Source organism: Mandrillus leucophaeus, unplaced genomic scaffold (genome assembly GCF_000951045.1).
Source record: "Mandrillus leucophaeus isolate KB7577 unplaced genomic scaffold, Mleu.le_1.0 Scaffold360, whole genome shotgun sequence".
Classification (NCBI taxonomy): Eukaryota; Metazoa; Chordata; class Mammalia; order Primates; family Cercopithecidae; genus Mandrillus; species Mandrillus leucophaeus.
Window position 1 is genome coordinate 1,661,529 of NW_012103810.1, and position 22,873 is coordinate 1,684,401.

General features: G+C 39.5%; 1 protein-coding gene across 2 annotated transcripts in view; it reads left to right on the plus strand.

The window, feature by feature from the left end:
• Positions 1-805: 805 nt before the first annotated feature.
• Positions 806-22,873, plus strand: part of NARS2 (asparaginyl-tRNA synthetase 2, mitochondrial (putative)) — a 149,729-nt gene continuing 127,661 nt past the window's right edge. Inside the window, exons 1-5 of one of the 2 annotated variants that reach the window (XM_011989701.1) lie at positions 806-1,321; positions 4,247-4,356; positions 6,883-7,003; positions 9,367-9,507; positions 19,939-20,019. In XM_011989701.1, the coding sequence (XP_011845091.1) occupies positions 1,181-1,321; positions 4,247-4,356; positions 6,883-7,003; positions 9,367-9,507; positions 19,939-20,019 (594 nt within the window). In that variant the 5' untranslated portion in view covers positions 806-1,180. The remainder of the gene's footprint in view (positions 1,322-4,246; positions 4,357-6,882; positions 7,004-9,366; positions 9,508-19,938; positions 20,020-22,873) is intronic. The other variant, XM_011989702.1, reaches the window with a different exon arrangement.

The following is a 22,873-nucleotide window of genomic DNA, read 5'->3' on the forward strand; positions in this document are numbered from 1 at the left end:
CAATTCTGCTTCTGCCTCCCTAAGAGCTGGGATTACAGGCGAGAGCCACTGCACTCCGCCAAACGTTTTATTTTTTAAATTAGATTAAAAACCTTTTCATGACTGTCATTGAGTTACAGATTTTTTTTTTTTTTTAAACAAAAGGTAGCCCAATATATAAAAGGGTCATTGTTTCCAGGTCAAACAAATGCAGATAGCCGTGTTGGAGGGCAAAGGGAAGAGGGAGACTTGGAAGATTCTGGCTGGTAACACTCGACATTCCTCCAGTCTCTGCTACATCTTCCCACCGTCTTGCCGGCCATATGCAAGGTCCCTCCAGTTCCTCTTATTTACCTGTTAGAGGACTACCTTCTCCAGGAAGCCACCTCTGGCGTCCCACGCTTAGGCGCTGTCAGGCAAACTGATCACCCTTTTATGCAACTGCCTGTTTAGCTGATACCACACAACTGTGACTTGCGCAGAGGGGCTATGTCTGATTTTTCTCTGCGGAGAACTCAGGAACGGAACGACTGATCTCTTCAAGCGAATCCTGTTAATAGCTAAGAGCCTCCTCTTAGTTGGATCCCTGTTGTTGACTGATGGAGACGGTTTCCCTTGCCATCAGTCACTCTTTGCCTCTCAGTTTCTCAGCCTCACCTGGAAACTTTAGAAATGAAGACCCTCAGATGTGCTCCCAGGTTCTTTCAGCGATAACCTCTACAACCTTAGGGCATTAGCTCCGCCCCGTCTCGGCTCCTGACCCCGCCCCCTCCCGCACGCTTCCCTAAGCCTGGGTCGCAAGTACGCATGCTCTCCCTTCTTCGTCGTAGCGTGATGACGTAAGCGGCGTTGGCGTGGTGTCGTCGGAGTGGCGGCGCGTGTTGCGGCTCGGGGTCTGCGCATAGGTTTAGAATTGTCGCGGGCAGTGGGGCGCCCTAGCTGCCAACTGCACGTGGTTTGTTTCCGGCGTTTGCCTAGTGTCCTGACCATTCCGCCCCGTTGGAAGTGGGAAACGTAGAGGTTCTGTGGGGACAGAGCTGGGTGTTCTGAAGGAGTAAGCGCGCATCCGAGGGGCTCTGGAGTGCCTTAGAGCAGAGCTGCGGCCGCGGAAGGGGAGCCGCTGAGAAAGGAGGGCCGCTGCAGGCGGGGTTCCAGCCGCGAGGTCTGGGCTGCTCCCGCGGAGGGCCTGGACGGCCGCGCGATGCTGGGAGTCCGCTGTCTGCTTCGGTCCGTGCGCTTCTGTTCCTCCGTCCCTTTCCCCAGGCACAAACCTTCAGCCAAACTGAGCGTGCGGGACGCTCTCGGGGCCCAGAACACGAGTGGGGAGCGCATTAAGGTCCAGGTTGGTGAATGGGAAGGGAGTGGGTTTTTTCTTGTAGGGACTTACATGGCACATGCACATCTAGCTTTTCTTTTACGGTCGGGTCAGACACAACCCCCAGCAGGAAAAAGTTAGAAAGTGTAGGTAGGCTTCGCGGGTTTCCACTTTTCTGCTTTCCATTACTTTTCGCAAAACTGTTCCGATGACTGTAAAGCACTAGAACTTTGCTTTCATAATTCCAGGGTATTACCTGTAAACTTGTTAATCATACCAAAAGGGTAAACGAACAGGCCCCCTTTCTCTGTCTTTATCCCTTATAATGAATATCCAGGTTTATAAAGTGGTTGTCTTGGCCTCCCTCCTTGAGAGCAGAAACCGTGTCTTACCTGCCTTTGTAATCACACATGGCTGACAGTAAATACTTGTTCAAACCATACCTTTTAAACTTTTAGTCACCTCAGTGCCTATTGTGGGGCTCTGCATGTAATTTATTTTTAATGAATTCGGAGAAAGAGTGGAATGTAGCAGTTTGAAAGAGCTCTGGAGTTAAGCAGCCTAGGTTTAAATCTCTGCATAGCGTTTATGCGTTCTACACCCTATTTTCCTCTTATGAAAATAGAGATAATAATTGTCCCTGAGTCCTGAAAATTAAATGAGGTAATGGAAATAAGATACTTAGAACAGTGGCTATAGTCTACAAATGTTAGCTGCTATTAGTTCTCTTGCAAGTATAATATTTGCAGCAGCTCCACATAGAAGAGGTGCAGAATAAACAAGGTGGTTTGACTGTTTCTTATGAGGTTGCTGAAGTACACAGATGTGGTTATTTATTTTTTGAGACAGGATCTAGCTCTGTCACCCAGGCTGGAGTGCAGTGGTGTGATCTCAGTTCACTGCAGTCTCCATTTCCCAGGCTCAAGCAGCCCTCCTGCCTCAGCCTCCAGAGTAGCTGGAACTATAGGCATGCACCACCATACTCTAATTTTTTAAGTTTTTTGTGGAGCTGGGTCTCACTATATTGCCCAGGCTAGTCTCGAACTCCTGGACTCAAGCAGTCCTCCTCCTTCTGCCTCCCAAAGTGCTGGAATTACAGGCATAAGCCTGGCAGATGTGGTTATAATAAATAAATTATTAGTTTTTGAGTAGGTTCTTGCTCTGTCACCCATGATTGTAGTGACAGAGTCATGGCTTGCTGTTGCAGTGATTTTTGTTGTCCTCACATGTCCTTTGCTTTTTAGCAGTATGGCCGATCTGCTCCTCTTTGCATTTCTTTGAGTTCCATATTCTTTCCATAGGTCTGTTTGTCTGTTAATTAGGCATACACGTTAATGATACTTTGTGCGCTAGTCAAGAGAAAAATTCAAAGATGAAAAGAGAACCTGCTGCCCAGGTTAGAGGATTTCAGTTTAGTCCTGTGAGATCTGATATGGTAGCTACCAGCCACTTTTGGCTCTAAGCACTTGAAGTTTGACTGGTCCAAATTGAGATGTGCTTTAAGTGTAAAATACATACCAATTTTGAAGAACCAAAAAGAATGCAAAATATCTCAATATGTTTTTATATTGATTATATGTTGATAATATTTGGGGCATAATAGGTTAAGTAAAATATTTCACCTATTTTTATGTTCAACATGGCCACAAAAAGAAATTTTAAATTAAACATGTGACTCATTATATTTCTGTTGGACAGCCCTGCTCCAATGGTTAAAACAAATAATTTTAGCAATAGGATAGTTGGTAGTAAGGTAAGTAAAGAACTGTAAGAAAACAGGAAGTTAACGTAACTGAGAAAGTTAAGGAAGATATCTTGAATGAGGTGACGTTTCAGCCAAGTTCTGAAGGATGTGTTCCCTAGGCAGGGTAACTGGAGATGGGGCAGAATTATAATAGCGTCCCAGAAAAGCTCGTTGATAAGAACATGAACTTTGAAGTAAGAACTTCCTTTTGAATTCCAACTCTACTAATTGGTGACTATGTCCTGGAATATTTAGAGAGGTTTTCCTGACATCTCTAAGTAATGTTTCTTCAGCTCTAAAATGATAACCGCTTCATTAAGTTCTTCTGAGGATTAAGTAGCATAATATTTATACAGAGCTTAGAATAGAACCACATTACAAAGTGCTCAATAAATGTTAACTTTAACAAGTGAAAGAAAAAGTGGTCGTTTGGAATTAGTTTTTTTTTTTTTTTTTTTTTTGAGATGGAGTCTTGCTCTGTCACCCAGGCTGGAGTGCAGTGGCGCGATCTTCGCTCACTGCAACCTCTACCTCCCGAGTTCAAGCGATTCTTCTGCCTCAGCCTCCCAGTAACTGGGACTACAAGCGAGCGCCAACACGCCTGGCTAATTTTTGTATTTTCAGTAGAGACAGCGTTTCATCATGTTGGCCAGGCTGGTCTCGAACTCCCGACCTCAAGTGATCCGTCCTCCTCGGCCTCCCAAAGTGCTGGGATTTCTGCACCCAGCCTGGAAATTACTGTTGATTTAGAATCACCAAAGAGGAAGTGCCTTCTGGGCAGCATGGTGAGATGAAACCAGAAAGAAGGGCGTACCCCATATCCTGAGAAAGGCACCAAGATATGTGCCCTGTTATTTATTGTTGGGCCAGGGGGCAGGGGTCTTGGAGGAAATACCTGGAATTGCCGATATTGGGAAGATTGGTTATATGAATTAGGCTCATCAATGTGAAGGAATTTGAAGGAATGTGAGGCATCCATTCGAAATGTTGTGCTTTATTATGAAAACAAAGGATAGAATACCAAAGTGTGTATCCCATTGTGATTGAACATATAAAATTAAGTATGCATATTGGTGAACTAAAAGAAGTCGATTTGTTGAGGCAGGATTGTGCGTACATGTTTTTCTTTCATTTAGTCTATGTGTGTGTATGTGTAATGAAAACATAAAATGTTTTACTCTCACATTAGAACTATTTCTCTTCCTTAGGGATGGATTCGTTCTGTCCGATCCCAGAAGGAAGTCTTGTTCCTGCATGTAAATGATGGGTCATCTTTGGAAAGCCTTCAGGTTGTTGCAGATTCAAGCCTTGACAGTAGGTGAGTTTTGTTTTTTAAAAGAATTCTTTGATTTTTGTTTTTCACCTCTAGTGCTTCTCCCTTCCCTAAACCAGTGTTTACATTGAACCCTGAGTAATCTTTTGAAACAAATCTGCTTTTATAGCTTTGAGGATCAAGTCCAAATATTTGGAATCAAGATCCTTCAAGCTCAGGCCTTTCCTCCTCTATTTGACATCATCACATGCTGATATCCCCAACCTATGCTTCACTTCAGTCTTTCTTAATTACTTGCGGCTCCCGTAAGCTGTTCTGCTCTTTCCTAATAGCATTTGTACATCTTGCTGCCTCTGCCCAATACAGCCTCTTCTCCTCTTGTCTTTCATAGTTCCTGCTTAGTTAGGCATCATCTGATGTTCCTATCCCATAACTGTGTCAGGTACCCCTTTTTTGTGCTCCCATAGCATCCCGTGCCTACATCTGTGTTAAAACATATCACATTGGATGGTAATCAACTGTATTCCTATTTGACTTCTCCTGCTAGACTCTTAATTTCCTGAGGTTAGGAATGGCATCTCATTCTTTTTTGTATTCTTGACCTCTAGCATAGTGCTGACAATATGACAAATTATTGCCTGTTGAATAAATGGAAGAAACTTTATGGTCTCATTCATTAGGTTTTAAAATTAACACTAGGTCAGGTGTGGTGGTTCACGTCTGTAATCCCAGCACTTTGGGAGGCCGAGACAGATGGATCACTTGAGTCAAGGAGTTCAAGACCAGCCTAGGCAAAATAGTAAAACCCCATCTCTACCAAAAATATAAAAATGAGTTGGGCATGGTGGTATGTACCAATAATCTCAGCTACTCGGGAGGCTGAGGCTAGAGCATGTCTTGAGCCCTGGAGGTCAAGGCTGTGGTGAGCCAAGATCTTGCCACGGTGTTGCAGCCTATGTGATAGAGCCCTGTCTCCAAAAAAAAAACCCCGAAACCAAAAACTAACGCCATTTTAATGTTAGGTATCAGCTCTGAGGAAGAGAACATTATTCTAATTTGTTAGAATAAGAGTGCTTTGCTATTCTGAGGATTGTTAGGGTTAATGCTGTTTACACATTGAATAGGTTAATGGATCAGAGACTATGTGGTGAACTGGGCAGAACAAAAAAAAATTGTTGTAATAGTAACTTTTTTTTTTTTTTTTTGGAGTGAGTCTGACTCTGTCGCCCAGGCTGGAGTATGGTGGCATGATCTCAGTTCACTGCAACCTCTGCCTCATGAGTTCAAGCAATTCTAGTGCCTCAGTCTCCTGAGTAGTTGGGATTACAGGTGTGTGTCACCACACTGGGCTAATTTTTTGTATTTTTAGTAGAGACAGAGTTTTACCATGTTGGCCAGGCTGGTCTTGAATTCCTGACCTCAAGTGATCTGCCTGCCTCAGCCTCCCAAAGTGCTGGGATTACAGGCATGAGCCACCACACCTGGCCCTATTATTAATGGTAACCTTTTAAAAACTTTGTAATTGTTTTGATTGTTTATATCAGTGTAGCAATCACATGCGTCTAATGGGACCTAGATTTTAGAGTTTCTGGAGGATGACTCTTTGAGATATTCCCAGGAAACCTTAGGATAGTATTTATATTCATATATGTCAGGTATTACATATTTTAAGTCAGAGCATCTCAAATTACCCTCTCAGGTTGATGAAAGTATACCAGATTTCCCCACCCATAATGCAATAGTGGACAATCAGGTGGAGAATCTCCTGACTTACTTTAATAAAATTTATTGTGTTGCTATAATATTTTAATAGTTTATTAGGAAGGCACTTATTGTTATACTTACTGCAATTATGAAATGTTAGAACTAAAACAGATGGGCTGGACATGGTGGCTCATGCCTCTAATCCCAGGACTTTGGGAGGCCAAGGCAGGAGGATTGCTTGAGCCCAGGTGTTCAAGACCAGCCTTGGCAGCATAGTGAGACCTGGTCTCTTTAAAGAAAAGAAAAAAGAATTAGAACAGATGTACTATCATTTACGAGTTCCTTTTTTAATAGATCATTCTTAAATGAACTTAGATGACTTTTCATACTTGTCATACAGTTAATTTGTGGGTGAACTTGAACTCGAACCTAATCTTATTAACCAGAAAGTAGCACCTTATGTGATCACCAGCCAACTAAGTAAAAAAAAAAAAAAATTTTTAATTGCAAAAATAGGACAGAGAATTCCCGGCTAATTTTATTTTGATTTGCAGTTTTCGCATGTATTCTGTAATCTTTTGAAAGTTTTTGGCCAACTAACTTTTTAATAAGGGCAATTGTACAACCTCTTAATTCTGAATTATACAAATTCTTAACTCTATTTGTTCCCATTTTAAAGCTTATGGAATTCATTTTTATAATTTTATACTGTATTTATACAACAGATTATCCATTGATTCTGAAGATTATTTAACCAATTGAAGGTAAAAGCTTTTGTCATTAAGTATTTTAATGTTCTTATTGCATAGTTGATATTAAAATGAAGGTTGTATATAATGATATTTATCTTGTTTTTTGTTACTGTAGAGAATTAACTTTTGGGAGTTCTGTGGAAATACAAGGGCAGCTGATAAAAAGTCCATCCAAAGGGCAAAATGTGGAACTGAAGGCAGAAAAAATTAAAATTGTTGGAAATTGTGATGCCAAGGTATGATTTCTGACACTTCTGTGGAGGCTATTTAGGCTTTAATTAAGACAGCAATCTGTTTTAAGTGTGATTATTAGGAAGATGAAACTTAGAATATATTTCATTTGCAATTCACCAGATAATTGAAACAAGCCCTACAACCTGAAGAGGCAGTAGCAAAAATTATTTATGTAGATAGCTTAGTGAGAGGTAAGTGTTAATTTTGCATCTCTGTGGTGTGTGTCACAGTTAAAACTTGCTGCTTTTACAAGCATGCCCAGTCAGCCACAGTGATATACCAGGGCGGGCTCGTTCTTAGGAAAGCCAGGAATGACTTTTGCATGATCTAGAACCGATCATCCAATAATGGTTGGCTCTAGCCACCTTTGGCTGTTTGGTATTAAATCAATTGAAATTCAATAAAAAAAATCCAGTTCCTCAGTGGCATTATCCACATTTCAAGTGCTCAGTAGTTGCATGTGGCTACTGGCTACTATATTGGATAGCACAAAACATTTCTATTTATCACAAAGTTCTGTTGGGTGATGCCGATCAATAGTATTATAATGCTTAGGCTGAACAGAGGCAAGAAATTCGGCATTAAGACATGTTTATGCCTGTTTTTGCAAGACTCTTCTGTTAGCTTCATATTTATAAGCTTGATAAAGAGGTTAGAGAGAATAAAAGATTATTAATCAGATTCTTTAAATTTACAATGGAGAAAATGAGGCCTAGCCAGATGAAATGATTTACTTAACATTATGAGCTGATGTGACGCAGCTGAAATTTGTATTCTAGCCATTTGAATCCTCTGTGTTTTTGCTATACCTGTTTTCAAACATTTAATGAACAAAAGCGAGGAAATACAGGAAAATTGCATCATTTTAATTCATTGTTAATTCTTTCAGTATAATAGGAAGAAATGTAAGGAAATAAAGGAAGAAAATGCAATTTTTGTTAAAATGTCATCCTTAATTTCCAAGAAATTCTGATTGACATGTAAAATCAGGAATCAGGTTCTAAGATTTCTGAAAAATAGAGTGTAGAATAATTTGGAAATCAAGAGCGTAATATAGAAGGTAACCATTTTTCTTTTTAGTTGTTTATAGGGATCTGTGATTATTAAAAATTTGCCATGTGTTTCACTACAGTAGTTCACCCTTGTCTGTGGTTTTGCTTTTCACAGTTTGTTGCCCACAGTGAACTGTGGTCTCAAAATATTACATGGAAAATTCCAGAAATAAACAATTCTTAAGTTTTAATTTCATGCCATTCTCATTGTGTGATGGAATCTTGAGGTGTCTTGCTCTATTGCGCCTAGAATGTGAATCATCCTTTTGTCCAGCTTATCTGTACTTTATATACTACCTGGCCATTGTTGTCAAAGAAAAAACATAATGTTTATATGGTTTGATACTGTCCGTGGTTTTAGGTATCCACTGGGGGTCTTGGAACATATCCCCTGTGGGTAAATGGGGGACTACTATATTCTTAAATTGTTCTTCCTGGGCTTCTTTGGTGTTGATGGCTTCGTCTTCCCTGAAGCCCTTCGATTCAGTATCATTTTGAAATATTCCGAGATTAGGGAATTCTGACCCCTAGAATTATGATATGGTCACATTTTCACTTTTAGTAAGTATGGTGCTTTTTTCTATATAACATAAGAGTTTGTATGTGTACAAGACTTAAAAAGAATGGATGAGACTGAAAGAAACAGGCTGCCAGTGTAGCTCTTTTTTAGCTTCTCTGTTATCTTTTTAATTAAAACTTTGATTTTTGTCTGAAAGGATGTGTCTGTCTTAATCTTTTAACATGAATGTGAGCAGAGTAGACATATTTCAATGTGGAACCATAATTTTCTTTCAGACTTTTTGTAAATCTTTACTACTCTGCTAGATGGAAGTATGTTGATAATAGTAATAAATTGCACCAATTGATTGTGACTGATCATGGGCTTTCAAGTCATATAGGTAATTTTAAAATGGAACACCAGCCTGTGTGTACATGTTTAATATCTACAATGTTTTGAACTCCTGTGTGCCAAACAGTGGAAATTTTGCATAATTAATCATAACCTATTTGTAAGAAGTGATTCACAGCTAATGGATACAAACGTGATAAATAACAGATGAGTTTCAATGATATTAGCTCAATTATTGGGCTAATAAGTGGTAGAGCTAGATTGAAACCTACCATCTCTCTGATTCCATCCTACCATTCCACTTACCTGGTGGAAATAATGTGGATTAAAATCAGTTATATTAAGACATAAGGAAAGGATCTTAGTTTGGTTCTAAAGCACTATTTAAGAAGTACCCTGGAAACTGACTTTATTAAACGGTGTCTCTTTTGGCTTCTAATTTGTTCTTTTCATTTACTGGCAGGCTTTCCCCATCAAATATAAAGAGAGGCATCCTCTGGAGTACCTGAGACAATACCCTCACTTTAGGTGTAGGACTAACGTTCTGGGTTCTATACTGAGGATTCGCAGTGAAGCCACAGCTGCTATTCATTCTTTCTTTAAGGTAAGATCCTCAAAGTTCCCTCCTGACCCTGGGTTATACCTCCTCTCCCTCCTTATTTCCCTTCATCCCCACGCAACCACAATCCACTTCCTGCTCCTATGCATTAGCTTGCGTTTTTCTAGAGTTTATGTAAATGAAATCATTCAGCATATACTGTTTTTTGTCTGTCTTTTTTCACTTGGCATAATTATTGAGATTCATCCATGTTGTTATGTGTATCAGCAGTTTGTTCCCTTTACCACTAAGTGTGATGTGAGCTGTAGGTTTTAATAGATGCTCTGAATTTGGTTGAGAAAGTTCCCTCCTCTTCCCTGTTTGCTGAGTTTTATCAGGAATGGGTATTGGGTTTTGTCAGTTTTTTCTGCGTCTTTTGAGATGACCTATGGTTTTTTTTTTGTAATGCTGAATTACATTGATTAATTTTTGAATGTTAAACTAACCCAGCATTTCTAGGAATATAGATATATTCTAACATAGATGACTTACATTGGCTGGGCACAGTGGTTAATGCCTGTAATCCGGAGGCCGAGGTGGGTGGATCACCCGGGGGCAGGAGTTCGAGATCAGCCCGGCCAATATGGTGAAACCCCGTCTCTACTAAAAATACAAAAAATTACCTGGACGTGGTGGTGAGTGCCTGTAATCCCAGCTACTGGGGAGGCTGAGGCAGGAGAATTACTTGAACCTGGGAGGTGGAGGTTGCAGTGAGCTGAGATTGTGCCCCTGCACTCCAGCCTGGGCAACAGAGTGAGACTCCATCTCCAAAAAAAAATTCTTACATTAATATATTAATAATATAGGTATATGATATTACAGATGTATTCTTTTAATATTTTGTTGGATTCAATTTGCTATAACTTCGATTAGAATTTTGCCTCACGATATCATTCTGTAGTTTTGTTTTCTTCTAATGTCTTTGTCTGGTTTTGGTATCAGGGTAAGGTTGACCTCATTCCGTGAGTTTGGGATATTATCTCCCTTTATCTTTTCTAAAAGTAAAATTACACAGTTATCCATACAGTTATGATTATTTCTTTCTTAAATGTGGAGAATTCACTAGTGAATTCATCTCAGTGTGTACTTTCAAATATGTCTTTTTTTTTTCCAGTGGGGGGGTACAGTTTTTATCTACAATTTCTATTGGTTTTTAACTTTATTTTGTTTAATTTTATCTTGAGATGGGAGTTACTGTGTTGCCTGGCTAGTCTTGAACTCCTGGGCTCAAGCAGTCCTCTCCCCTCAGCCTCCCAAGTAGCTGGGATTACAAGCATATGCCACCATGCCCAGAAAATTGTTATTACCATTTTTTTGTTTTAAAATTATTTATTGACCAGGTGCAGTGACTCACACCTGTAATCCCAGCACTTTGGGAGGCCGAGGTGGGCAGATCACTTGAGGTCAGGAATTTAAGAGCAGCCTGAAACCCCATCTCCACTAAAAATACAAAAATTAGCTGGGCGTGGTGGTGGGTGCCTGTAATCCCAGCTAGTTGGGAGGTTGCAGCAGGAGAATCACTTGAGCCCAGGAGTCAGAGGTTGCCTTGAGGCGAGATCATGCCACTTGCACTCCAGCCTGGGTGACAAGAGTGAGACTATCTCAAACAACAACAACAAATTTATTTATTTATTTATTTAGAGACGGATCTTGTTATGTTGTCCTGATTGGAGTGCAGTGGCTATTCACAGGTGTAATCATGGTGCCCTACAGCCTTGAATTCCTGGCCTCAAGCAGTCCTGCCTCACACCCCTGAGTAGCTGGGACTACAGGTGTATGTCACTGCACGTGATTTATTTCTTGAATAGTCACACAACTGTATAGCTTATCTATTTTTTCTTGAGTGAACTTTGGTAGTCTTTCAAAAATTGATCCATTTTATTTAAGTTTTTAAACTTACTGCTGTAAAGCTACAGGTATCCCCTTATTTTAATATCTGTAGCATCTGTGATGATGTTGTCTCATTCCTATTGATAACTTGTGGCATCTCTTTTCTGATTAGCCCGGTTAATCAGTTTTATCAAGCTTTTTTTAAAAATCTCTATTAATATCTTTGCTTTCAAATCTACTTTGATATTATAACCACTAGAACTTTCCTTTGATTAGTGTTAGCATATATATATTTTTTCATCCTTTTAAACCATGGTTAACCCTTGAACAACATGGAGGTTAGGGGCGCCAACTCTTTATGTAGTCAGAAATCCAATCATAGGTCGGGTGCAGTGGCTGACGCCTGTAATCCCAGCACTTTGGGAGGCCGAGGCGGGCAGATCGCTTGAGGTCAGGAGTTTGAGACTAGCCTAACCAACATGATGAAACCCCATCTCTACTAAAAATACAAAACGGCCGGGCATGGTGGTGGGTGCCTGTAATCCCAGCTACTCAGGAGGCTGAGGCAAGAGAATCGTTTGAACCCGGGAGGCAGAGGTTGCAGTGAGCTGAGATCGCACCACTGCACTCCAGCCTGGGCGACAAGAGCTTGACTCTGTCTCAAAAAAAAAAAAAAATCCAAGTATAAATTTTTGCCTCCCCAAAAACATAACTGATAGCTTACTGTTGACTGAAAGTCTTACTGATAATGTAAATAGTTGAGTAACACATATTTTTTATTTCACAAAAAGTGCAAGGTTTTCTCACTTGCTGGCATAGCTGTAGCAACAGTTTCACGATTTCCTTATTTTTTCTTAAAAAATTTCATAAGTGGTCTTTATGCTGGATTTGTCTTGAAATGGCAAGCAGCTGCAGACCTCAATCTGCAGTACATATTAAGAAATTAAACTTTTACGTCTAATGTCGTGACTTTTCTCTGCTTCTTGGGAGTACTTCTAGCCTCACTCGTAGTACGTCGTATGGGTCCCATGGTTTTAATTAAGGTTTACGATATTGCGCTGAAACTGATGAAAAATAATGCGAGAACTACAAGAGATTGCTTTTTACTGCGACACATAATTTACTGAGAGATGAACTGCTCGTGAGATGACTAGCATCACCGGGTGTTTTAAGTGGGTACTCGTAACGCTTGAGCTCACTATAGTAGCTATGAAATTATTGTACATACTGTATATAACTACTTTTATGCATTTATGATTTAATACTGCACTTTTACATTTGTTTACATTTCTCTCTACTGCAAATGGTGCCCTGTATGGTCTGTGTTTGTGTAAGTTTTGATAAATTTTAACTTACTGTAATAGATTTGTGTATATTTATGGCAGTAAACAATGTATACTAATATCTACATATATTTTATGCATCCATGGCATACTTTTTTCTTAATTTAAAAAGTATTTCTAGGCTATGCTGTTCATCTGCAAACTTCTTCACGTTGCTGCAAATCTCCAAAACATTTTCCAATATATTTATTGAGAGAAATCCAAGTATAAGTAGACTCATGCAGTTTAAATCTATCTTGTTGAAGGGTCAAATGTATTTGTATCTTTATATTTTAAAGTGCATTTGTTGTTGGCAGCATATGGTTAGATCTTGCTTTTTATACCCAGTCTGATAATCCATCTCTCTCTCTTAATTTGGGTGTTTAGATCATATACATTTAATGTGAATATTGACATGGTTTTGTTTGAGTCATCTTGCTGTTTTCATTTCTAATTGTCCTATCTGTTCTTTGTTCTCTTTTTTCTCTTTTTTTACCGCCTTTTTCATTATTTCTTATTTCTTACCTTCTTTGTTGTTCTCTTAACTATAACTCTGTTTTGTTATTTTAGTGACTGCTTTAGGGTTTACAGTATACATCTTTGACTTCAGTTGATGTTTTACCACTAACGTATAATGTAATAACCTTATAATACATACTTATATTTCTTTCCCTCTTTATGTTATTTTTTGCTATGCATTTTACTTATGTTATAAATCCTGTGATTCATCATTATTATTCAAGCAATCAATTATATTTTAAAGAGATTTAAATAAAATCTTATATATTTACCTATGTAGTTATTATTTCTGGGGCTTTTAATTTAGATTTCATATCTGGATGTTTGGTTTGGGCTGTTCATTTGTTATAAATAAAGACAAGGTCTCATTATGTTGCCCAGGCTGGTCTCCAACTCCTAGCCTCAAGCGATCTTCCTGCCTTGGCCTCCCAAAGTGCTCATTACAGGCATGAGCCACTGCGCCTGGCCTAGGCTGATTTTTATGTCTTTTATGTCTAGTTAACATTTCAAACATGGACTATAGTTTTAATAACTGTTTAAGAACAGTTGTGTCTTTTTCTCCTGATGTTAACATGTCTGTTAGTTATGGGTTAGTTTTGATTGGTCTCTTCATTCTGGGTTATGGTTTCTTGACTCTGCATGACTTAGCTTTGGGTGAATTTTACCTTGTTGGGTGCTGTGGGTTTGCACACAGATACTGGTGTCTCTTTGATCCTTTGAGGTCTTGCTTATGTGATTTGTTAAGCAGGTCTGTAGCAGCGCTCAGGCTAGTACTGTTTAGTCCTCACTGAGGTAAAGCCTTCCTTAGGTCCTGACCTAGGGCCTTGGGAATGATGAGTTTTTCTAGTTTGTGGAACAGGTACTTTTTCCAGCCAGCATGTGAGCACTGGGCACTGTTTTCTCTAATCTTTTTAGATGGTTCTTTCCCTAGCATTGGATAGTTTCCTCACACAAATGGACTGATCTACCTAATACTCCAGGGTGCCCTCTGCAGCTCTCTCCTCTGATATTCGAGCGTATGAACTCTAGCCACTTGGGTTTCTCCAGGCTCTGAGTTGTGTCTCTTCAACTCAGGGAGTCTGCTGGGCTCTACCTTACTTTTTACCCTTCCCTGTACTGTGGCCTGGAAGACCTCAAGGTAGTGAGCTGGTCTACTGGTAGGGGTTTACCATGTTTGTTTTCCATCTCAGAGAGAGATGGCTTTTGTTGCCTAATACCTGTTATCTTGAAAACTGTTGTTTCATGGGGTTTGCTTTTTATTGTTACTGTTTTTGTTGTTGTTGTTTTACTATGTTTTTGGTTGTTTCCTGTTTCTCCGTCTTGGTCATTGATTTATATTTTGTATAAAGTAAGCATTAATTTTAAAGAGTTACTGGTGTTGATCAGGTAGGTCTATCTAATGACCAAAGACATTTTGTCTCTTTTAGCTTTGCTTCTCAACCATTTCCCCCTACCTGGGAAAGCCACAGTTTAATGTGGTTGACAAGTTGCTAATGTGAAGGGACCTTTTCTCCCTGTGAATGGGAGGGCCCCAAAGGCAAGGAGTGATCCAGCAGATGAAGTTTATTGTTATTCCACGTGGTTTTGCAGGCTTCCTGTGGTACTTCTCCAGATCTAGCTAATTTGCAGAGGTTGTGTAATAGTGGATATAGCCTTCCCTTGGGCTGTATCCAGATTCACGTTGCCCCAGTCTTGCTATAGCTTGCCAAGAAAGTTCTTTCCCCTTGAAAAAGCTTCTTCAGATTAACTTTTGGTGAAAGAGCTAAAGAACATCATGGCTTTTAGGCATATGCTTTTGATAAAACAAAGGAAAATAAATCAAATTATGCAGTGTCATCCCATTATAGTTTGTAAGCGTCCAGTTACACATGCTGTCAGAAACTTTGCTGTGCAGTTTCCATGTGGATTTTCAGTAGTGCTTGAACCACACAATCATAAAAATACCTTTTTGTTTTTTAACCACATGACTTCAACAGCTGATAAAGTAGACCTACTTTAGTTCTGAAGGTTTTGTAGGCTTTTGGCCACTAGGTGGTGGTATTGACAAGTAGACTAAACACTATGTATTTATTACTTGAAGCTTTTAGAGATATGTAAACAATTAAAAAATAAGACAAGCTAAAAAAAAATTTGAAATTAAAAAAAAATAAAGTATCCAGGGTGCAATGGTTCACATCTGTAATCCCAGCACTTTGGGAGGCTGAGGCAGGAGGATCTCTTGAGCCCAGGAGTTAGAGGCCAGTCTAGGCAACATAGTCAGACTTGGTCTCTAGTAAAAATAATTAAACAGGCGTGGTGGCATGTGCCTATAGTCCCAACTACTCAGGAGGCTGAGGCAGGGGGATCACTTGAGCCCAGGAGGTGGAATCTGCAGTGATCTGTGTTCACGCCACTGAACTCCATCCTGGGCAGGAGAGTGAGATCCTGTCTTTAAAAAATTGTTATTATTACTAGGCATGGTGACTCACACCTGTAATCCTAGCACTTTGGGAGGCCGAGGTGGGCTGATTGCCTGAGTTCGGGAGTTTGAGACCAGCCTTGGCAACACAGTGAAACCCCCGTCTTTACTAAAATACAAAAAAATTAGCTGGGTATGGTGGCATACACCTGTAGTTCCAGCTACTCGGGAGGCTGAGGTAGAAGAATTGCTTGAACCCGGGAGGCGGAGGTTGCAGTGAGTAGAGACTGCGCCACTGCACTCCAACCTGGGCAACAGAGCGAGATTCCATCTCAATAATAATAATAATAATAAATGTGTGTGTGTGCCTCAGGTGAGGCACTGCACCTGACCAAAAATTATTAAAAGTAAAATTTGAAAAACATTCATGACTGAGAGCTGTGGCTCACACCTGAAATCTCAGCACTTTAGGCGGCTGAGGCAGGCAGATCACGAGGTCAAGAGATCGAGACCATCTTGGCCAACATGGTGAAACCCCACCTCTACTAAAAATACAAAACTTAACTGGGCATGGTGGTGTGCACCTGTAGTCCCAGCTACTCGTAAGGTTGAGGCAGGAGAATCGCTTGAACCCGGGAGGTGGAGGTTGCAGTGAGCTGAGATTGTGCCACTGCACTCCAGCCTGGCAACAGAGTGAGACTCTGTCTCAAAAAAAAAAAAAAAATTCAAGTGGTTGGAAATAACTTGAATTTTAGTACCATTCGTGATAGAGTAGTTACAAAAATAGACACTTTTTGAGTAGTAATAAATTCACTTAGTAATTGTAAAGACCTGGAGAATATAATTCTGTTACCTACCTTTATGTGTGATACTTATCTACCTTTGTGTGTGATACTTAGGATTCAGTTGTTTAAAGAAGCCTTTCTGGAGTACGATGAGGCATATTAAGTAATGGTTATACGTTACCTAGTATTTTGTAGTGTTTCTTTGATGTGTTACTTTGGGTTTGCGAAAAGATGTTAAGCCTCCAAATAAATTTTTGTAAGTTTCAGTTTTGTTAATTAAATTATAGAAATGTGGGGAGAAATAGAAACTTGAACAGTACTTTTAAGACACTTTAAGGATCTAAGGTTCTTTCTTGGTTTGAGTATGAAAAATATTTTTTGTATAACCTTGTTTGCTCATAAAACTGACACACTTGTTATGTACTAAAACTTGGCTATTTAGAATCCTCAAGGAATGAGTCATTCAAAAAAGCCAAGTTTCTGAAATAACTGAGGAATTTTCTCTTTAGGCACCAGTTTTTTCTAAATTCCAGTGGAAGTGTTCCTAAAATGGATTACTTACTTTCCTGTCTTCCTCAGTGAGCCAGTAAAAAAGATTCCGCTCTTTCTTTCTCAATGAGTCGAGGTTCTGCCTGTGAGTATCAGGGATTGTTCTCCTCTGCATGGCAGCGTTTTCAAAGCCTGCCACTGACTCTGTGAAGTATTTTTGTTGTTATTGTTGTTGTTGTTTTGAGATGAGGTCTCATACTGTTGCCGGGGCTGGAGTGCAGTGGTGCAATCATGGCTTACTGCCACCTTGATCCCCCAGGCCCAAGCGGTCTTCCTACTTCAGCTTCCCAAGTAACTGGGACTACAGGCATGCACCACTATGCCTGTCTAGTTTTTTAAAGTGTATTTTTTGTAGAGATGGGATCTCACTGTGTTGCCTAAGCTGGTATTGAACTCCTAGGCCCAAGCAATCCTGCCTGAACCAACCAAAGAGCTAGGTCCAGATGTGAACCACTGTGCCCAGCCTATGTGGAGTATTCTTTACCTTTGTGTAGAAGGTCTCCAAATTGCTATGCCTTTGAGTTCCTGTGACTGCTTTTTATGTTTTTTGTTTGTTTGTTTGTTTTTTGGGTGTTTTTTTGAGACAGTCTTGCTCTGTCACCCAGGCTAGAGCGCAGTGGCGTGATCTCGGCTCACTGCAACCTCTGCCTCAGCCTTCCGAGTATCTGGGACTACAGGTGTGCACCACCACACTGGGCTAATTTTTGTATTTTTTAGTAGAGACTGGGTTTCACCACGTTGGTCAGGCTGGTCTCTAAACTCCTGACCTCAGGTGATTCGCCCATCTCAGCCTCCCAAAGTGCTGGGATTACAGGACTTGAGACACTGCGCGTGGCCTCTTTATGGATTTTTTAAATCTCTTCTTGCTGTCAGTTTGTGTTGTCTATGGCCTGCCTGTGGCTAGCAATTCCTTTCACGTTTCCTTTTTTGTTGATTCTGATTAAATGATAGTTATTTCAGTTACATGTGAAAGATAGTTATTTCAGTTACATGTGAAAGAAAAAGATAGTTTATTAGTCTTCTCTTAGTGGTGTATATGGGCTGTAATGTATGAACTTTCTAATTTTGGGATACTCAGAGTCTTATAAAATATCTGGTTTTAGAATGTGTGTTAAAATATTTATATACTTGGAGGTGATGGTGGAATCTGAAAAATCGGGTGAAAGTGTTTGCTTTTATTTTTGGCCCCTTCTCTGGCCCTCATGTACTCTACTTAGGAACCCCTTTGCTATGGTACAGTATAAGTAAGTGACACTGGAAACCTATTTGAGGCACATAGTGACAATACTTAACCACTCCTTGCTCTTTACTTTCCTTTTTTTCTTTTTACTCCCCTACCCACTTTCACTTTTTTGGACTTTGTTTGCACGGCTGTATTATTCTTCCTTTGTACTCTCTCCTTTATTAGTGTTTGGTAATGTTAGGAACTTTGATAAGCCTTGCAGTTTTAAAGCGGCGAAAGCTGCTGGGCCCTTTTGTAATGTTTAGCATCAGTTAAGTATTGAAAGTAATTCCCACTAGGTGTGTGATTTTTAAAAAATCTGATACAGTTATTTTCATAAGGTTTACACTGCTGTTTCTTGTGGCATTTGACCAGTTCTAACTTGGGCAATCATGTTTAGCCGTTAAATTTTCTCCTCCCTCTCCACCTCCCCTTCCCCACCCTCGTTTCCTTTGGATTTTTCACTTCCTCTCTTTGTTTACTGCACTCATGTTCATAGTTGCCTACATTCATGTGGAATAAATGTTTCACATCCATGATTCTTGGTTCCTAGGAGATAAAAATTTTATGCGGTAATGTTATTGATCAGATTTTATTGGTTTTCTATAATGTGCTCTGTGCAGCACCTCTAGGCATGTTGCTGTCAGGTTAAGTGTATATTTTAATAACTTTCTGAGACTGCTAATTTAGAGCTTGAATATTTTATCAGTCCACATCATAAGGCAAGTTGTTGACTGAATATTTTGTATTATAGCCAGAATACTTGAATTTGAGAAGGGTCATATTTGGGACATCCCTAGTAATGCATAGAGACAATCTACACTCCACCAAACTTGGCAGAGATATGCATATAATAATTTGTTGTATTGATTCCAAGGCCAACATTTTGCATTAAGCATATTCCATCCTGCCTTTCTATTATAAATTCACTTTTTATTACCTGCAGTCCTACCCTGCAAACATCTACACTGTGTGTAACCTTTTGCTTACACCCATAATCAAAATGAAAGAAGCATAACCTTGAAGTTGCTGGGTTGTATCAGTCTGACTAGCAACAGCTTTTGTGGTTCTGTAATGGAAATAGTCTCAGATTTTTGTTCGGAAGGGCTGCAATTGGGGACCTCAGTAGTGGATGGATTGCTGCTGCTCAGAATATTCCTTCAGGCAAAGGAAGTACACTGCCTGTGCCATGTGGAGTCCATTGGCCCATCAGTTTAGTGACAGAGACTTCCTAAAGATCATTTCTGCCCTTTTTTGCTGTTTGTTTATTCAGTCTGTGTTTGTCTACTTTTTCTCCTTTTTTGTTGGTTCATTACAATTGAGGTCATATTTCAAGATAAGTTTATACTAATTGCTTTGTATTCCTCTAGCAACGTGGGTAACATCATTATGCACTAGCCTAGAGTGTGTGTACCTGTTTGTTAAATCACCACCAAAATGTTATAGAAAAGGGAAGAGAATATAGTACTAAAGAGAGAGCATGAAGACCTAGGTTCTCGTCCTGGCTTATCCACTGACTAATTATGTAACTTGTGGAAAGTCACTAAATCTGTCTGGGCCTTAACTTCCTTATCTTTGAAATGAAGAGGTTGGACTGGTTAATGTCTAAGTGTGTTCCTGAATAAAATTATTTGTGCCCCTGTGTGTAGTTAAAACACTCAACTGATTTTCAGTATTCTTAGTATTTGGGGGATTAGGGAGGGATTTGATACAGCATTTGCTTACTGTGCCATTTTAATACTATAAGAGGATATGTGTTCTTGGAATTGTTGAATATGCAAATATCTTGAAAACTGTGGTTTTCTTTTTCAGGACAGTGGCTTTGTACATATTCATACTCCAATAATCACATCCAATGACTCTGAGGGAGCTGGAGAACTTTTTCAACTTGAAGTAAGTTTTGCTTCCCATCTTGAGGGGCACATTGCTGTTTAATAGTTTTCCTCTGAGGGTCTGAAATTTAATATTAGTTTTGTGGACAGAAGACTATGAGCAGCACCTGAAATTGTCAATAAAAATCCTTGAAAAACTTACCTAGACAATTCAAACCAGTCTGATTTCCTGTATTACCAGCCGTCTTACACTGTGACAGGTAAGAGTGAATTTTGGGGTTTTTTTTATTTTTTTATTTTTTTGAAACGGAGTCTCACTCTGTGGCCAGGCTGGAGTGCAGTGGTGTGATCTCAGCTCACTGCAACCTCTGCCTCCCGGATTCAAGTGATTCTCCTGCCTCAACCTCCCGAGTAGCTGGGACTATAGGTGTGCGCCGCAACGCCCAGCTAATTTTTGTATTTTTAGTAGAGACGGGGTTTCTCTGTGTTGGCCAGGATGTTCTCGATCTCTTGACCTTGTAATCTGCCCACGTCAGCCTCCCGAAGTGCTGGGATTACAGGCGTGAGCTACCACGCCTGGCCAAGAGTGAATTTTTAATTTAGCACTCTATTTACTTTTCTTAAGTTACAGTGAATTGGTGAACTAGAGAAATTTGAAGAGGTAAATGAGAATTTTAAGCTCTCTTATGCAGACTCAATCCACAGTTAATATTTGTGGACATAGATCGTATTTTAAAAGATAAATAAAAATAGAAGAGTATACATGTGAATATCATTTTCTTTTTCAAAGTCTTTTAAAAAAACATTTTTTCATAAGAATGATTTACGTTCTCTTCATCCCATGAAGGCCCTTTAATTTGTCTAGCAATCATTTTTTGTGTTCCTTGTATATGTCAGGCATTGTCAGCTTGCCCTTACTGCAGATATTTTTTAAGTTATCAGTTTTTCTTATTGGAGACAGTTGAAAACCTTGTGTTTACCAGTTTGATAGCTATTTAAAATCATTGACCAGTTGTATAATAATGGACAGAGAGAATGGTATGATCATGAGTGGTGCTTTGGTACTTCTTTTATTTGTTTACTGATTTCTTTATCTTTAAGATGTCAGGATTCTTGTTTATATATTTGGTTGATTCTATCAAATGACAAAATTTGTATGTAACTGCTTTCTCTGGTTCAGTGCTTTCTGACTCTTTTTTTTTTCTTTTTTTTTTTTTTTTGAGACGGAGTCTCGCTCTGTCGCCCAGGCTGGCGATCTCGGATTGCTGCAAGCTCTGCTCCTTGGGTTCACGCCATTCTCCTGCCTCAGCCTCCCGTGTAGCTGGGACTACAGGCGCCCGCGACCACGCCCGGCTAATTTTTTTTTTTGTATTTTTAGTAGAGACGGGATTTCACTATGTTAGCCAGGATGGTCTCAATCTCCTGACCTCGTGATCCTCCCGTCTCAGCCTCCCAAAGTGCTGGGATTACAGGTGTGAGCCACCGCACCCGGCCCTTTCTGACTCTTAATAATGGTGGTGCTTCTTTATATTATTGAATAAAGTATTCTCTGGGAGAAGTTGTCCTGATATGTTGAAGTCATTCAGAATGGTAATCAAATGCTGTCTTCATTATACATGACTGGAAGAAATCTTGATGTTGATCAGCATTCTGCAAAAAGCAGAATAAAAATGCCTTGTTGAACATTTAGAGTGGGGGTATTAGCATTTGTGTATATGAGTTCAAAGAAGGAAGCAGATGACAAAATAACCATATGTAAACTCTGGAAAACATTCTCTTCTAGGTGTTTATTTTCTCTTGGCACTTTAATTTTCTGCATATTGAAGCCAAGAATTACTCACTGTACATACTTTTCTAAATCCCTTAGTCTAAACCACTGAATATTCAATAAATGACTGGGGAAAAAAGGTATAATTTAAAGGAGTCTTTATGAATAAAAAGGAATTAATAAAGAGACCAAGATACATGTATGTATATATATGTATCTTGGCCTCTAAATAACCTAAGATAAGTTACCAGATAAGTGTGAATAAATAGGAAGAGGAAAAAAATACATTTCTGAAGCTAAACAAATGAGAAGTGTACTATGTTGATATTATTTCAGAGCCAGGGAAAGGAATTTGTGGGATTAAATTTGCCTATGCAGAGTACCAGAAAGAGAAATTCTTGAATTCATTGATCCTAGGCTTCTACAGTCAGGATCTAGCTCAGGTTTCAGCTGATCTGTGCTGTCTGGCTTTTATGCTGTGTTGACCTACTGTCTTTGTTGCTCTCAGAAGTTCAACTACAAAGACTTGTCTTCTGTCCCTGCCAACCCTCTATCCTTTGAAAGCGGAGCTCCTTCTTACCCACCTCACATACCTCACTTCCAAGATTCATTGTGTTGATTTCCTTCTGGCTGCCTGTAGAAGCATAGGAATTTGAATTTTGGTACCCCTTTTAGGAGGAGATGGGCTTTCATATTTAAATTCTTGCTTCTCCTAATGGTGCACATTTTTTCTCTGACAGAAGTGAAGTGTCATTAAGTACTGTGTTTACAGATAAGAGGGCAGCTTTAAGAGGTCACCTTGAAAAAACACAGTTAAGAACGTGCACTTCTAATGTTCTGTTGAGAAGTGAATGCATGCCCTGTCATTTTACTTTTCCTTTCCCTCATCTCCATTTCCTGCTTTAAGACTTTAATATTTGTTAAGATTTGATGACTACTGAATACATCATAAGAAGTTTCCTTCAAGGCATTTGTTATTAACGGACATTTGGTGCCGTCTGTGTTCAAGATGCTTTGCTATAAAGATGTAGATGAGTTTCTATCCTGTCAAGCCTGTGAGTTGGCAGCAGTTGATGAGGGAAGGAGCATACTTTTCTTTCACTCTTGATGTTACTTATCCTACAAAATTCCTTGTTTGTACACTTTT